At 41.1% G+C, this 15,557-nt stretch overlaps 1 protein-coding gene across 14 annotated transcripts in view; it reads left to right on the top strand.

The window, feature by feature from the left end:
- The window catches only part of SYNE1 (spectrin repeat containing nuclear envelope protein 1), a 497,963-nt gene that overhangs the window by 7,280 nt on the left and 475,126 nt on the right, over positions 1 to 15,557 (top strand). For 11 of the 14 annotated variants that reach the window (XM_061428343.1, XM_061428350.1, XM_061428349.1 and 8 more), the window contains exon 1: positions 3,649 to 6,198. In XM_061428343.1, the coding sequence (XP_061284327.1) occupies positions 5,982 to 6,198 (217 nt within the window). In that variant the 5' untranslated portion in view covers positions 3,649 to 5,981. The other 3 variants (XM_061428354.1, XM_061428353.1, XM_061428348.1) reach the window with 2 other exon arrangements.

The raw sequence follows: 15,557 nt of genomic DNA, 5'->3' as shown, positions 1-15,557 counted from the left end.
TTGTTGTTCAGTTGCTAAGTCATGTCCAACTCTTTGTGACCCCACGAACTGCAGCATGCCAGGCTTCCTTGTCTTTCCCTATCTCCTGGAGTTTGCTCAAAGTAATGTCCATTGAATCAGTGATGCCATCCAACCATCTCATCCTCTGTCATCCCCTTCTCCTCTTGCTCTCAGTCTTTCCCAGCATCAGGGTCTTTTCCATTGAGTCAGTTCTTTGCATCAGGTGGCCAAAGTATTGGAGCTTCAACTTCAGCATCAGTCTTTCCAATGAATATTCAGAGTCGATTTCCTTTAGGATGGACTGGTTGGATCTCCTTGCAGTCCAAGGGACTCCCAAGAGTCTTCTCCAACACCACAGTTCAAAAGCATCAATTCTTCATCACTCAGCCTTCTTTATGGTCCAACTCTCACATGCCTACATGACTACCAGAGAAACCATAGCTTTGACTATATGGACCTTTGTTGGCAAAGTGATGTCTCTGCTTTTTAATACACTGTCTAGGTTTGTCATAGCTTTTCTTCCAAGGAGCAAGCGTCTTTTAATTTCATGGCTGCAGTCATGGTCCACTGTGATTTTGGAGCCCAGGAAAAGAAAGTCTGTCACTGTTTCCACTTTTTCCCCTTCTGTTTGTCAAGAAGTGATGGGACTGGATGCCATGATCTTAGTTTTTTGAATGTTGAGTTTTAAGCCAGCTTTTTCACTCTCCTCTTTCACCTCATCAAGAGGCTCGTTAGTTCCTCTTCACTTTAAACTTTGCTTTGAGTTCAATGTGGTATCAAAATAAAGACAGAGACAGAAAGAGGGAGGGAGGGAGAGAGGGAACTATTTCAGTATTACTCCACTGAGAAGATGAACATGATTTAGAAGAGCTAGGAGCATGGTGATCTGTAAGGCAATGGCATGAAGAAATCCCTTTTAATTCTCTAATTCTTGATTGATGGTAGGGGCCTTGTCTTAATCATCTGTGAAATCCAGTGCTGAGCAGGGTCTGGCATTGGGTAGCTAAATTAAAATGAATTTCTTCCCTCATTTCTACCTAGTATATCTGTAGCTAGCTAGCTAGACTTCAGAAAGTTATGATCTTGTATTTGGAGAACCTTAATTTGTAACAGTTTAGGAAAGCCATTTGTAAGATCCTTCAGGCATTGCTCACTGTCCATCAGTCTTCAAATTAAGGTAGCTTTGGTATGTGGGCTTGTGGAGTGCTTTTCCCTAGGACATGGAGGCTACTAATGGGCACACAGCTCCAGCAGGACTAAGATCTTGATGGATGAGGGCTGGCTGGTAGTAATTATTTCTTCTCTAAGAATCCCTGGGGGAGCTGCCCACACACAGGTACCTCTCTAGCTCAGAAGCTGTCAAATATTGGGTCCTACTTCCAGTATCTTTGCAAGTAGCCAAGAGAAATCTGTCTTTACCTTCTTACGAGGTAATGCTGTTCACTGCATCGCAGCCCCCGAACTTGTTAAGGGGCCAGTACACTCTTTCTGGCCCCAGAAATGTGCAAGGTAGCAGCAGGGTAGGGTGTTTTATATCCTTTTTAAGGTGGTAGTCTAAAAACGATGCTCTCAGCTTATTCATACAATTCAGCCAGGTACCAGTATATGCTAGTATTAATGCTATTTTAAAAATCTGTTGTAATCTGTAATTACAGTGTATTACTTAACCAATTCTTCATAAATATTGCTGGTTTTATGACCACACATTCATGTTATGATGTTTGATTGCCCTCACAGACTCTTCCTATTTTCTTGCTAAAAGTGGACTGCCCCACACAGAGGAACTGTTTTCTTTACAGTTTTGCTATTGCCCTTCTCCCCTGACTCACCCTATTTCCTTTCTTCACCTTCATCATCACAGCCCAGAGATGAGTATGAATTGTAAAAGTGTCATGCTCACATCGGCCCCCTTGGTTTGGCGTCTTGGTTAAATTTCTTTCTCTGTGTACATTTTTCACGCTCCTTCTCTTTCTGTCATTAATTGTCCTATTCATGGCAAGACCTCTTCTTCTGTCAACCCTAGGGTTAGGAAGGGAGAAGGAAATGGCAACCCACTCCAGTATTCTTACCTGGAAAATCCTGTGGACAGAGGAGCCTGGTGGGCTGCTGTCCATAGGGTCGCACGGAGTCAGACACGACTGAAGCGACTTAGCATGCATGCATGCGTTGGAGAAGGAAATGGCAACTTGCTCCAGTATTCTTGACTGGAAAATCCCAGGGACTAGGGAGCCTGGTGGGCTGCTGTCTCTGGGATCTCACAGAGTCGGACACGACTGACGCAACTTAGCAGCAGCAGCAACAGGGTGAGGAAATCCTTGTTCAAAGCACGTGTCTCAATGTCAAGATTTCATCAGCTGCTCTCCTACTTCTGTTTTGCTTCCCCAGTCCAACATGATGAATTAGACTTGACCAAAGCAGAGAATTCAGGAAGAGGTTAGAAGAAAAATGTCCTCTCTTGCTTAGCCCTCAACCCCACCACGGCCTTACAGTTTACTTTAGAATCTTTCTATGGGGAGGAAAAAACGAAATCAAACCCGTTTGTCTCTTTAAATGACAGAGTCTCAAACTCAACAGGGAGGCCTGGAGTGCTGCAGTTCACAGGGTCACAAAGAATCAGACAGGACTTAGCAATTGAACAGGAAATTTTATATTTATCCTGTTTCAGTTCATCAAATTTTAGGAGCTAAGATCTGATCTCATTCCTGAAAAGTGTACAGACACAACAGAGCAGAGAAGGCGTGCAAAACCGGCTAAAACAACCCAGATAAGAGAACTTGTGAATATTGAGAAATGCTTGGTGTTTTGGGTAAAAGTACTTTTATTTTCATAGGTTGGTGAAAAAAAGACTAGTTTAAAAAGAAAACATAGAAAAACGTGAGCACTTCTCCTTTTAGCAGACAAATTTATTGTGTATGTTTCAAGTGTTTGTTTATTTTATCAAGCATCATGGGAATTTCTCACATTTGGCCTGTGCTATGCTGTGCTCAGTAGGGTTCAACTCTTTGACACCCCATGGACTGTAGCTTGCCAGACTCCTCTGTTTATGGAATTTTCCTGGCAAGAATACTGGAGTGGCTTGCCATTTCCTACTCCAGGGGATCGTCCCAACTCAGGGATTGAACCTGCGCGTCTTGCATCTCCTGCATTGGCAAGATTCTTTAGCCCCGAGCCACCTGGGAAGCCCTCATATTTGCCTACCACTTTATAGATTTTTAAGTATTTTTACATTAGTCATTTCACTTGGTAATGAATCATCTCTTCAAATTAAATAAGCATAGTTCTACTTTTTGCACTTGTGTGACCTATATTGATATTTTGAAAAATATTGAACCTTTTTTTTTCTATTTGGTTTTCAGAATCCTGAGTTCATCCTGAGAAGACAGTCTTAAAGCAAGAGAAGAAAAAGAAGTGGTTGGATCTCTGGGAGATTTCCTCCCGGACTGCTGTGAGTGCCTGGGACTTGGCAATCGTCTGTCACTTGAAAGAACCGGAGAACTTCAAGTATGTTTTCTGGAGTGGTCTAGGGACACACCCGGCCGGACACAGAGTCTCCAAGGGGCAGCCATGGCCGCCTCCAGGGCAGCCTCGCGGGCCCCTCGGGACATCGCCAACGTGATGCAGAGGCTGCAAGGTAAAAAAACGCTTCGAGGGTTTTTTGTTTTATTTTATTAGAGGCTCTAAATTTGCAATACTGACTTATCTCAGATTCTTTCCAAATCTGCTTGCCTTTTTATTCAGTTTTATGAAACTACAGCGAGGGGATAACAATGATGGCTTTTATCCTAATGTTTTCAAACTAGTATCCACGCTATTTTAAGATGCCGTCTTCTTTAAGTAGAAAAAAAGACAAAGCTCCTGTTTTGGTTTTGTGTCTGGGTGAGCGTGACCTTAATGGCTCTTAATCCAGTGTCCATATGGGAATTCCGAGTTATAGGCAACCTATCCTTCAATAAGAGATGAAGACGCAGCGGCATGACAAGGCCCTGATAAGGATATCATGACAGTGGTGAGCAGATAACTGTGTGCCGTAGTCAAGTGGTTCCCTTATTCCAGGGAGAAAGCTCTTAGATATTTAGAAAGTCTGTCAGTAAAAAGAGACAAAGAGATCCAGAGGGGTCGTGTGATGAGATGAGGTCAGTGACTAGTAGCCTGGATGGACTGGAACCATGTCCCTTACCTGTGTTCTTCTCGGACAGTGAACTGTTTTATAGAAGAGAGTTAGCAGTGAAATGTTATGGAACCTGATAGATGAATTTCTAATTCTGAATTTTCTTTAATACGTGTATTCCTGGAATCACAAAAAAAAATCATGGACGCATATATAAAAATATTGCTTCTTTGTCACAGTCATCTCTTCTCTCAGGCTTCACGTGGCTATTTTCAGGATATAAAAATATCCATACTTAGCACGGTTTTGCTCTAATCTTTGTCAAGGGAGCTTGAACATAATGCAGTAGCTTGGCTTTTAGGTTTCCTAGTGTCTCCAGCCAGTGAGCATGTGGCTTGGCACCATAGCCATCACATTAAGTGGGAAAGCCCGACTTTCCTTGCTTATAATGCATTTAATGTGCATTGTGGTTATTTCCAGTTGGGCACTTTTGACTTTCAAATACAGACTGAACTACTACATCTGGGTGTTCATGACCTGGTACACGCTTCCAGTTATAGAAAATCAGGTGATCAGTGGAGCTGAATGTTCTTCTTGCCTGAACAGAGATGGGCAATCTGACTGAAGCAGTCAGATGCAGTTGTGTGGCCCCCACCCGCATTTGTCTGCCTGGGCTGATTTGTGCTGCGTCAGTGCAGGTGGTACTTGTTTCACATTGATTATTGAAAAATCCCACTTGTCCTGCTGGAAAGAACCTGGGTGGATGAAGGACTGATCATTGCTTAGTATGTGCAGAAAACTCCTCCACAGGCTTAAAAAACCTCCGATTGGGTCTGTCCAGTGCCAAGGATCTGCAGTTTAAGTTGTGTATCTTTTCTTGGGCGGATGGAACACTGAACTTGGAGTTCCAGTCCACTGTCTATGTTCGCCTGTGTGCAAAGGACTGAACCATTTTGTGCCTCAGTAACCTCAGCTTCAAAATGATGGATTGATAAGCAAAAGTGTGAGGAAGATAATTAGGTAATAAAGCAGATTATCCTTTGAGTGATTAAATGTGAAATTTCTCTGGATAAGATACATACTGACAACAGTGGAAAGTTGTAGACAGTAAATTTCAAAACACTTAATTCAGAATTAGATCATGGTCCTATGAACACGCTTCTCTTTATACTTACTTTGGTTTGAATGAAAGTTCTTTTATTAAGGTAGTGGTTGGGGATGAGAGGAGAGAAAAATACATGCCTCAGTGTTTTATTTTATTTACTTTTTGTAGTACAGCAACAAGAATGAACTTAGAGGGCATTATGCTAAGTGAAATAAATCACACAGAGAAAGACAAATGCTATAGGATATTACTTACATGTGGGATCTAAAAAAACTACAACAGACTATGAATATAACAAAAAAAAAGCAGACTCATAGATATAGAGAGCAAACTAGTGGATACCAGTGGGGAGAAGGCAGAGGGGAGGGGCAGTATAGGGCCAGGAGAGTAAAAGGTACAAACTTATGTATAAAATAAGTAATCTACAAGGATGTATTGTAGCCCACCTGGAAATTAGCCAGTGTTTTATGATAGCTATCGATGGAGTCGACAGTTGGCTGCCACGGGGGTCAGGGGCATGGCAGCAGTGGTCTTGGGAGGCGTGGTGTGTTGGCATAAGTCCTCTTGAAGGAGATCACCATTAGCCCTACCATAGAGTCTGCAGGGATTTCCCTGGTAGCTCAGATGGTAAAGCATCTGCCTGCAATGCAGGAGACCTGGGTTCGATCCCTGGGTCGGGAAGATCCCCTGGAAAAGGAAATGGCAACCCACTCCAGTATTCTTGCCTGGAGAATTGCATGGACAGAGGAGCCTGGTAGACTATAGTCCATGGGATCGCAGAGTCGGACACTGAGCGACTTCACTTCAGAGTCTGCAGATTGCAGAACTGGACTGCCTCAGGCCAAACTACAGGGAGAGAGCACAGCCCCACCCAGCAGCAGAAAATTGGATTTATGGAGCATGGCCCTGCCCACCAGAGCAAGACCCAGTTTTCCCCACAGCCAGTCCCTCCCATCTGGAAGATGGAGTATCACCTTTAAAAATTGTGAGTCACTATATTATATGCGTATAATATATAATATTGTATAGTGACTGTGCTTCACTAAAAATATTTAATTAAGGTAATGTTTAGGGGTGAGAGGAGAGAGAAGGGTACTGATGCCTCAGTGTTTTGTTTGTTCTTGTGGGTGGGGACCTAAGTGGTTTTTCTTGAGAGGTGAGTGAAGTATGGGAAAGTCCTGGAGCCCCACCCTCACCCCACCTTAGGCCTGTGATGATAAATGTCCTAATTCACATCTGCGTTTAGGGACCCCCACTTGCAAAAGGTGGAGTGTTTTTACCTTGCTTAGCTCTCTCAAGATTGTTGTCAAGCTCAGTGAGATAACAGACAAAAAGTGCTTTTAAAACTGCGAACACTGTCACATGACAAATTGTCCCAGTAGTCAGAAGAAAATTGGATGAGAAGATTGAGCCTAACGGTTTGTCACACATTGGGCTCATCATGCAAATTTGGGGAGGAATGTTAACTTTTTAATATATTCTATACTGTATAAAGCTAGTCATTTTATTACATAATGGACTGTACTTGCTGTATAATTTTTTTTCTTTGTAGTATAAGAGTTATAACATGTCTTAAGGGTACCTGACACATTTAGCACAGTAAACCTTACAATTCAGGAGAGAAAATTCCTTTGCACTAGGTATCATTAACTGTTAGCATCAAGTGCTTCATAAAATAGGTTAATTGGCAACAGGGAAATGTAAGGTCTGCTTAGCTACAAGATGCTACCCATCGAACCTGCATTAGTGGAAGCCAAACGGCAGAGGTGGAAGGAAAGTTGATCAGGAGGACTTCTCTGCTAACCTACGGATCTCCTGGGTTAATTCTGCTGATTCAGCCAGAGAGGTTTCCTCCTCAGCTTAGCTCTCACTATTTCTTACTGTTGCTCTGAGCCCAGAGAAGAGTCAGCCTCCTCTGATGGAGGAGACCCGTCTTCTGCCAAGGGTATTGAGTAACTGTTCTTGCCTGTTAGAATCTCCAAACCAATGACCAAGATCCTAATAAACGAGGGGCCGCCATTATTGCCCAGATAATTAAGACAAATGAGTGAAATTTCTTTGAGGAAAAGTAAATTTCTATTGGGCTTCTCTGGTGTCTCAGATGGTAAAGCATCGGCCTGCAGTGTGGGAGGCCCTGGTTCAATCCCTGGGTTAGGAAGATCCCCTGGAGAAGAGAATGGCTACCCACTTCAATATTCTTGCCTGGAGAATCCCATGGGCAGAAGAGCCTGGCGGGCTGCAGTTCATGGGATTGCAAAGAGTGTGACACGACTCTTTTATTATATACTCTTTTATTTCTATTAACTTAAATAGAATCAGAGTTACTATTAATATTTTCAAAGTTCAGTTCCATAAGAACATTCTTCTAGAATCCTCATTACTTTGCCTGGATAGATAATCCACATAACTAAGGGTTTTTTTTCCCCCCTTCTTGGATTTTATTGTCATATCAGCTCCATAAATAACGAATAAAAAGTGTGGAGATTTGAATAATGACACCTTGGCTTTTCTCTCTTACTTATTTAGTTTACATTTATAATTGTTGTCTGTTTTTTTTTTTTTTGTCTTAGTTTTTGTTTCCAGTGCTAGGAAATTAAAGCACATGCACAGATTGTGACATAATAATTTATGCTCCTACTGTAGCATTTCAATATTTCACCTTTGCCAATATTTGTGCTTGTTTGGGCTTAATGTTTTAGGCTGGGATCCTGAATTATGGATAAGCAGACAGACTGCAATGCAGAGTTTCATTTGCTGTTAAGAAAAATGAATGCTTATGTAACTTTCATCAATTTAAATATAAGCATTTTAATATTTAAATAAAAGAAAATAGTAGACACTGGCATAGTATAGGGCATTAAATTTTAATTGCGCATAATATGTACATACATTTTCTGCTCTTAAAAGACTTACTGTGTTGTTTAGTTGCTAAGTCATGTCTGACTCTTTGCAATCCCATGGACTGTGGCATGCCAGGTTCCTCTGTCCGTGGGATTTCCCAGGCAAGAATACTGGAGTGGGTTGCCATTTAGTTCTCCAGGGGATCTTCCTGACCCAGGGATTGAACCCATGTCTCCTGCATTGGCAGGAGGATTCTTTACCACTGAACCTCCCGGGAAGCCTAAAGGCTGACCAAGGGAATCTGTTTAACAGGTGGCTGATGGAGTCACGTTAGTTTGTGGTGGTGGGTTAGTTGCTAAGTCATTTCTGACTCTTGTGACCGCATAGACTGTAGCCTGCCAGACTCCTCTGTCCATTGGATTCTCCAGGCAAGAATACTGGAGTTTTTTGCCATTTCCTTCTCCAGAGGATCTTCCCAATGCAGGAATCAAACCCGGGTCTCCTGCATTGCAGGCAGATTCTTTACCGACTGAGCTACAAGGGAAGCCCGATCTTCCCAACTCAGGGATTGAACCTGCGTCTCTTACATCTCTTGCATTGGCAGGTGGGTTCTTTACCACTAGTGCCACCTGGGAAGCTACTTTAGTTTATAATCACATCTGAAAAAGTAAATGTTGAACTGTTCAGATCATAAATTTCTTTAAGAGAGTGACAAGAGGTTAAGGCTTTTGTCATTTTCTCTAGGGCTTCTGCATAATGTTTGCTTTAAAAGGGTTTGCTGACTGACTTTTATCAATTACATTGTTTTCATTTGAAGATCATCTAGAAAGATTTTTATACAAAGTATCAGTGTTGATTATTTCAAGGCAGGGTAGCATTCATGCAACTTGGAAGAGCAAGAGGTAAATGCCAGAGAAGACCAGATGGGCATGCTAGAGTGTCACACGGAGATCAATTAAAAAGACGGATTCTTGATTGTAAGGTTAAACTTTGATTTTTTTTTTTTTTTTTGGCTATGCTGGGTCTTTTTTGTCACGAGGGCTTTTCTCTAGTTTCGGAGCGTGGGTACTGCTCTCTTGTTGCAGAGCATGGGGTTCTCATCGCAGTGGCTTCTCTTGTAGAGCACGGGCTCTAGGGTGCTCAGATTTCAGTAGCTGCTGCCCACGGACTCAGTCGTTGCACTTCCTGGGGTCTGGAACACAAGCTCGATGGTTGTGGTGCACAGGCTTATTAGGTGCTCCACGAAATGTGGGATCTTTCCAGACCAGAGATCAAACCTCAAACCCATGTCTCCTGCATTGGCAGGTGGACTCCACCGCTGAGCCACAGGGAAGACCCTAAGCTTTGATTTTTAAACATAGTGAATAAATTCAAAGAGAAACAAATAAGAAAGGGAGTAAACACATACTCTTGGAGATGTAGCTCTGAAATTCACTAACTGTTCAAAAAACATAATCATGACCTTCCCCTAAAATTGTTTTTAGGAGCAATGTTAAACTTTTTTGGCTACATATAGTATTTCCTACAGATACTGTCTTTGTTCGTTTTACTGTTAAAAATAAAAGACCTCAGACTTAAAAAAAGAAGATGACTGAAAAGTAGAATAACTGATTTTCTTTTGACAACATTAAACATTGGGTAGAGTGTAAAAGTTTGTCATCTTGTAACGATTCTGATTTTTTATAGTGCCTTGAAGATTAAGTTTTATACTTTGTTACTCTGACTTAATGACTCTTCTTATTAAAGTACAAAGTAGTGTCAAAGATCCATTTATCACATCTAGGTTGAACTTCTCCTTTTAATCTTTTTCTTCCTATAATGGATATTATATGGTAGCATCTCAAATTTAAATATAACACAAAACTTGTCACAAAACAGGGATATATCGGAACATATTAGTTCAATAACTATTTGATGAATGAATAGATAAATCATGATCTCTAAATTAAAGAACTGAAAATGAAATTAGTCAAAACATATGTTAAAACAAAGGAAGAAACCATTTAAATTGGATCCTACTTTATTTGCCTCCTTTTAAAAAATCTTTTTTCTGAGTTTTAATCAGAATTGGGTTTTGACCATAAAATCATTTTAAGGACACATGTCCAGCCTGAGTGGGTGACTATATTGACTCCTCAGATATGTACATGGTTTTTGTAACTATAGTGCTTTAAACACATTTCTCCATGAAAGTGTTTACATTTGTATAATGCCCTGTCCTGAAAGCCTTTCCTTTTGCAGAGCCTTTTTATCCACTATGTATTATGGTGAAAGTGCCTGGGGCCTTCAGGATTTTTAAAGGCTTGTAAAAATATTGACTCTCAAATAGAAAAAGTAAACTGCTAAGTCAAAATTAGCAAGGATTTCAGTTCAGTTCAGTTCAGTTCAGTCGCTGTCGTGTCTGACTCTTTGCAACTCATCGCAGCATGCCAGGCCTCCCTGTCCATCACCAACTCCCAGAGTTCACCTAAACTCATGTGCATCAAGTCAGTGATACCATCCAGCCATCTCATCCTCTGTCATCCCCTTCTCCTGCCCCCAATCCCTCCCAGCATCAGGGTCTTTTCCAATGAGTCAACTCTTCGTATGAGGTGGCCAAAGTATTGGAGTTCCAGCCTCAGCATCAGTCCTTCCAATGAACACGCAGGACTGATCTCCTTTAGAATGGACTGGTTGGATTTCCTTGCAGTCCAAGGGACTCGCAACACAGTCTTCTCCAACACCACAGTTCAAAAGCATCAATTCTTCGGCGCTCAGCTTTCTTCACAGTCCAACTCTCACATCCATACATGACCACTGGAAATGCTAAAATTATGTGAACTAGTCAAATGTAAATCCAGCCAATTCAAACATTATTTATGTATAAAGTGTATTTGACATGGGGTATGGGTGCACTTTCTTGCTATTGATACAGTGTGTGGCAGGCCTTTAAACATAAGGGTTTCGAAGGCTTACCAATAAAACATAAAATATTCCTACACTTTGCCTCCAAATTAATTCTCGTTAACATACTACTAATTTTGTTACATTCATGATGAAATTCTTCCTAGACTCTTGGTCTCCCTATCAAATCCCAACTTCTTGGCTTGGCATCCTATTCTAATTCCATCTTAACTGTCTGGCATTTGTCCCCTCTGAATCCCTACCTGGCCCCAGATGTCTGTCAGATGACACTAGCAGTGCTCTCAAGATGTATGATTTTTCTGTCTCCAGCTGGGACAGCGTTGTAAAAGACTACACTGAAAACTCCACTTATCTTCAAGGCCCAATCTAAATACAGCGTCCGCAATGAAGACCTTACTGCCAATACAATTGGAAACTCTCTCCCCTCTTTCTAAATACCTTGTTGCACTCTTATGTCCATTGTTGGTACTGCTTTGCATTATGGCACGTGTCGTTTCTAATCCACCCACTCAGAGGATAAATACCTTGAAGGCAGAAATTAGGTCAAATTCCTGCCAGTGCCTGATACGTTGATTAGCACAGAGCACTTCATAATATGGATGCTTCGTAAGTATTGTTTGAGAGCATATAATACGAATACTTAACATCATACTGATTTTCAGTAGTGGAAGCAGGGCGACCTGGAGGGTCAACTCTCGTAAGTCAGAAGAGATAAGAATGGTTTCGCCTAGATATTAAACAGTGGATAGAGAAGTGGTGAAAATCTAGATATAGTTTGAAAGTAAAGCAGAAAGATTTTGCTGATGGTTTGGAGGTAGTCTGTGAGAGAGAAGAGTGCAGGGTAGCCCCTTTGTTTTTCATTTGGAAATGAGGAAAGGCATAAGACTGTTGGGAAGAAGGCTGAGAAAGAACATCAAGAAAGTCACATGTAGTGTCTAATCCACCCACTCAGAGGACAAACCACCTTGAAGGCAGAAATTAGGTCAAATTCATGCCAGTGAATCAATCTAAAAACATTTTAGATGGCTGGTGGACATTCAGGACAGTAATTGAATGTTGATGACTGTAGAGATCAAGAGTGAAGACACAGCTGGGAAAAAAACATTTGGAAATCATAGGCACCCATAGGTTTTAAAGCTGTGAGATGGGCTGATACCACCCAGGGAGCAAGAACAGATAGAAAAGAGGTTAGAGAAATAGAACATCCAGCATTGGGGGTTGAGGAAAGACCCACATATGAGACGGAGAGCTGCAGCCTACGTGATCAGAAGAAAGAAGACAGAAGCCTAAAGGAGAGAGTTCAAGGAGGGAGTGATCAACCGTGTTCTCACCATTAAAGTTCTTAGCATGTGCAGGATTCATTGTTTATAGAATATAAAAAGATTGTGTGTTTTTTATACATAAATATTGAGCCCGAGGTGGTACAAGGACATATGCATACAGTTTCAAAATCTGTTCTGGAAGAATAAGAGAATGGTCCTGTGTGTTGCCCATAGTTGCTGCTGCTGCTGCTGCTAAGTTGCTTCAGTCGTGTCTGACTCTGTGCGACCCTATAAACGGCAGCCCACCAGGCTCTGCTGTCCCTGGGATTGTCCAGGCAAGAACACTGGAGTGGGTTGCCATTTCCTTCTCCAATGCATGAAAGTGAAAAGTGAAAGTGAAGTTGGGATACGAGCAATTCCTTAAGTATTAAGGAAATCTAATTCTGTATTGATGTTGAGCCCAATTAAAATTGCATCCTAAGGATAAAATAGCTCTCACTCAGACTCTAATCAGCTCTCCATCCTTGTGGAGTTGGCGGCCCTGCTGTAAACTGAAGGATTGTCCTCGTGAGAATGGTGCACCCACTGATGCCGTTTTGGATGCCTGTGTGTGACTCTTATGTCTCAGCACGCCTCCTCCACTCCTAATCTCCACTTGCCTCCCTTGGCATTATCTTTCTAGATTCATTCCACATAACAAAACTAATAGCATTCCCCTCATGTTTTGGAGAAAGTCTTTATGGATTTGGTGTCATCTCTTTTCATTGCTTTGGTCATGGTTGAGTTAGCTCCTCTAGGACTTAATGAAAATATGATTTTAGGGGTGTTTGCATTATTTGAAACACTGTGATGGTTCTGGGATTTTCCACCAAGACTGAGGTGGTAGGTTGTTGTTATTTAGTTGCTAAGTCTTGCGGTCTTGCCCCACTTCCCCAAGGCAAAGGCAGAGAACTTGCATAGCTGTTTCATTCAATAGTGGTCTGTTGTTGTTATTTGATCACTAAGTCATGTCTAACTCTGCGACTCCGTGGACTGTAGCTCACCAGGCTCCTCTGTCCACGGGATTTTCCAGGCAAGAATACTGGAGTGGGTTGCCATTTCCTTCTCGAGGGGATCTTCCTGACTCAGGGATTGAACCGTTGTCTCCTGCTTGGCAGGCAGCTTCTTTACCACTGAGCCACTTGGGAAGCCCTTCCCCCAAATGCTGTAACTGAATTTGGGAAACCCATGTTTGCATTTAGAGAAATTCTTTCAGCACTGTGCTGGTAGCTATTTAACCCTTCCTGTGTCGAGTCAGACCTGGGGTCGTGTGTTGCCCTCTGTAAGAAAAGTTCAGATGTCCTTGAACTGAAAACTTTTATGAATGTATAATTTAGGTAATAGATACTGATAAAGGGAAAAATGCTAGACTTTAAATGTCATGTGGTAAGTTCCTCGTATATCCTAAGAGCCTTACAAAAATAATTCACACACCCTAGGTTATTATTTTTCTCTTATATTTTCCTTCTAATTGGAGCTAATGGAAATGTTGACATATTTTTTTATGTTATTCACACCTAAATACATATTTCCTGATCTTTGCATGGCATTTTGTAATTTAATTAAGCAACTGTTAATCATAGGATTCAGTTAATCAAGCATTTATTTAGTTTAGAAGTTATATGTAAGAATCTATTTAGTTTTGCCGTGATTCTAAGGAAAGGCAAATAGTAATTTTCTGTTTGTCTTACTCAAATCAATGAATGTAAATCACAGGGAAATGAAGGAATTGACATCTGCCTCAAGCAGGGTCAAAGACAAATGTTTTTATGCAATGTTTTTAATTCCTTGGATGTAGTGAAGTCTGCTTTAGTATTTTTTAAATGGTTTCTAGGGTAACCTGTGTTCTTTTTTCCCCCCATTGTTTGTAATGACCTCTTGGAGTAAAAACAAACAACTTCCTTCCTCTACTGATATTAATCTCTCATGTTTAGTAAACATTGGTCTCCACCCATGTTTTTAAAAAATCACTCAGCTTCAACTATACAGTTGTTCTCCATTCTTTTGCTTCCCTTCTCCTCACATGTGTCACCAACATTGTTCACATGACATTTTGAATCTCTTTTATCTGTTTATTCTTTATTATACTGATGACTTGTTTTCAGGACTTATCTTGTGAGTTTTTTGTTGTTGTTGTTACTGATGCTATTACTTTATGAGCCATGGTGTTCATGTTGCCAAGAATTACACTAATTACATACTCATGGTCAGATTTTCATCTTCTTTACTTCTTTGAGAGTTCTCAAAAATTATCTCATTTTATCCCATTGTGGTTGATATGAGCATTCATTGCTCTAGTATTGAACAGAATAAAATAGAATTCTTACCCAGAAATCTGGGAGCTAAACTCCACTGTACCCTAGATATTTTGATGACAGAGATCATTCAAAGTACAACTCCAAGTGGGTCTTTTGCCCTGTTTAAAAGCCTACAGTGACTTTGGACTTCCCTGGTGGTCCAGTGGTTAAGACTTTGCTTTCCAGTGCAGGGGCTGTGAGTTTGATCCTTGGTTAGGGAGCGAAGATCCCACGTGCCTCTGCGGCCAAAAAACCAGAACATAAACAGCGGAGGCAATGTTATAACAAATTCAACAATGACTTAAAGAAATACTTGGTAAAAAAATACAGATAAAAGCCTACACTTTATTATTCAAAATGGATCTCCATATGTGGCTCCTTTTCACTTCTCTTTGTTTCCACTCTCCATTGATGATGTCGTTTCCATCGCCCTGAACCACTTCTAGTTCTCCTCATGTGCCTTCCATCTCACTTCCCTGTCTTTGCATGTTCTCTTTCTCTGTCTCTCTCTTCCCTTTTTCTTTTTTATTTATCTAGACTCTGCTCAGGCTCCATGATTCAGCTCACATGCTGTCTCCTCTGTGACACGTCTTCCAGTACCACCAGCCAAAGTGAAAGGACTCCTCCTTGTCCTCTACTTTCAATATGTTTCTGTTAAATTATCGATTATATCAGGCTGTCATGGTTTGTTTCTTTCTCTCTGTGTCCCATTAGAATAGTCCTGAGATTAGGGATCTTGTCTTAGTCAATTTTGGATCTCCAGCACTGACCATAAAACTTGACATGTAGTAAATCCTCAGTTGTTCATGCCTGCATTTAACAAATAGTTTTTGAGCATCTGCTATGTCCAAGTCCTCTGACAACAGATGTGAATATGATAACATGGGGGTCCTATCTTCATGGGGCTAGAGTCTACTGGAGTGACATGATAATTAACAAGGAATTTATAAACTGGGTGATAGATATGATGGGTGAGTATATGTTTGATAAAATAATGAATG

This window comes from Bos javanicus, chromosome 9 (assembly GCF_032452875.1).
Source record: "Bos javanicus breed banteng chromosome 9, ARS-OSU_banteng_1.0, whole genome shotgun sequence".
Taxonomy (NCBI): Eukaryota; Metazoa; Chordata; class Mammalia; order Artiodactyla; family Bovidae; genus Bos; species Bos javanicus.
This window is presented reverse-complemented; position numbering and strand designations above follow the sequence as displayed.